The following is a 2,111-nucleotide window of genomic DNA, read 5'->3' as shown; positions in this document are numbered from 1 at the left end:
CAGCCACAGCTGCGTGTGCTAATTGGGGGCTGACGCGGAGACCATTGCACAAACACTGCTCCCAGTGAGAGTCTTGCATCGATGCCTGTACATGTGTGTGGAAAGAATTGTTTGGAGTGACTTGAGTTGCACTAAAATATTACAGCACTTGCTGGCGTTTGTGCATCTCGCCAGTCGCCATCGATCGACGTCTGAATCGCATTGGCTGCGAGCTGAATGGAATCCATTACGTGCAGTAGGCATCGTACAAGACAATGTACGTCACATCTTCTTTTTTCCTATTGTGTACTGATCAAGAGATCGAGCTATGCATCTTCTGAAGATGATCTTCACCCAAGTTCTTCATTTGTTTGTATATTCTATCATTTTGAGCCATCTGTGCAACCGGGTCTGCGTGTTAGTGACCACGTTGAGCTAGGAGCGAAGCTAGAGCTGAATCAAGAGGGGTGTTTATGACTTTGCTGCTAGCCCTTTGATTTGAAGATGAGAACCTGATAATTAGCAATGAATTTTCATTTTTGCATGGTTCATGTGCGCCTACCGGAGCCTATATTGCTTCGCCCCTGCGTTCAAGAAAAGTTACAGTAAGATAAAGTTCGTCCCTTTAGATTATGAGGGAATCTCAAAAAGAAAAATATCACCAAGCTCACTAGCTACTCACTCCTATGGGAGGGAACATGGTATTACAATAACTTGTATGATACAGCATATTAGTTATATACTCATACTCATATTTGCACATATACATATATATCCCACTAACCCTACAGAATCATGAACCAACTCTAGCTACCCTCTAGCTGCAAATAAATAAAATCAGCCCCCACTCCTTTGAAAAGGAGAAACCACAAGCATCCTGCCCTACCACAAACCGAATCAAAATACCAAACCCATGAGCGAGCCCAGATCGATGATCTATCCGTAATCCAGGTTAACCACTGGCTGACACAGAAACCTGGGGGCGCACAGTTTGGCAGCAGCGGGCCCCGCCTCCATGCATTTCCAACCCCTCCTATAAAACCCCCCCGATCGATCCATCGCCTTGCACCTCATCCTCCCCACACGCAGAAAGCACCAAAGCACCAACCTTTGTTGATCATCATTCACAGAGACGACGCAAGAAGAGAAGATGAGGCTCGCAAGAATCGCCATGGCGATGGAGGACGGCGGCGGCGCGTTCTCGTCGTCGGTGGCGCAGCCGGCCATGGCGGACTACGGGCGCCACTTCCAGCCGCCGCCGTTCTGGTCGACGCCGACGCCGTACCTCTTCATCGGCTTCGCGGTGGTGATGGCGCTCATCGCCGTGGCGCTGGCCGTGCTCCTCTGCACCCGCCGCAAGGAGGACGAGGGCCGCGGCGCCGAGGGGGAGGTCATGGCCGTGCGCGTGCTGGCGCCGCTGGGCAGGGAGGACGCGGCGGCGCCCAAGGTGCTCGTCGTCATGGCCGGCCACAGCGGGCCGTCGTTCCTCGCCAGCGCCGCTCCGTTCGCCAGCTTCGACGCAGCCGGCGACGACGCCAAGCCGCAGTACGGCGGCAAGGACGGCGCCGCCGTCGTGTAGGCGCGCGGCGCTTCCCCTGCTGCTCGCGCCCAACTGGCCGAAAGAGAACGATCGCGTGGGCACGCGCGCGCAAAGATTAAGCTGCATCGGATGATCGGAGAAGCAATTTTGTTCATCCTGGCTTCATTTCTTTCTTTTTCGCTTTCTTGGTATAGTTAGTTTACTTTTGTGACCTGCAGGTGCTGTCCTTAGCTTCTGCACGTAGTTATTAGGTGTGTTGTGCAGAGCTGACGATCAGAAAATTTGCAAGCTAATCATCCGGCTGCATCGATCATTTCCTGTTTCTGATCTCATTTAATCAAGGAGGTTTTCGAGGTTGCGAAACCGGGCTAACGGCTGCAGACTGTCTGGTTGGTTTATATCCAAAAACCTTATTAGGATTCTGCTCAAACATGAACCTAAGTTAACATGAAAAAACCAGAAAATTCCATATATATCTCTACACATAATCTTAGAACACCAGAAAATTCCTTTCACATGTGACGTTGGATAAGTTAAGTGCGAATTATCATCAGTTAATTAAGCAGCCGGTGATGATCACAGAGATAACCAC

At 50.8% G+C, this 2,111-nt stretch overlaps 1 protein-coding gene across 1 annotated transcript; it reads left to right on the top strand.

The window, feature by feature from the left end:
- The first annotated feature begins 1,033 nt into the window (after positions 1 to 1,033).
- LOC120654933 (protein GLUTAMINE DUMPER 4-like) lies at positions 1,034 to 1,888 on the top strand. The gene has a single exon (XM_039932610.1). The coding sequence runs from the start codon at positions 1,130 to 1,132 to the stop codon at positions 1,556 to 1,558; it is 429 nt and encodes a 142-aa protein (XP_039788544.1). The 5' UTR covers positions 1,034 to 1,129; the 3' UTR covers positions 1,559 to 1,888.
- The last annotated feature ends 223 nt before the right edge of the window (positions 1,889 to 2,111 follow it).

Source organism: Panicum virgatum, chromosome 1N, assembly GCF_016808335.1.
Source record: "Panicum virgatum strain AP13 chromosome 1N, P.virgatum_v5, whole genome shotgun sequence".
In the NCBI taxonomy this organism is placed as follows: domain Eukaryota; kingdom Viridiplantae; phylum Streptophyta; class Magnoliopsida; order Poales; family Poaceae; genus Panicum; species Panicum virgatum.
The sequence above is the reverse complement of the archived record's forward strand: the minus strand, read 5'-3'. Positions and strand labels throughout refer to the sequence as shown.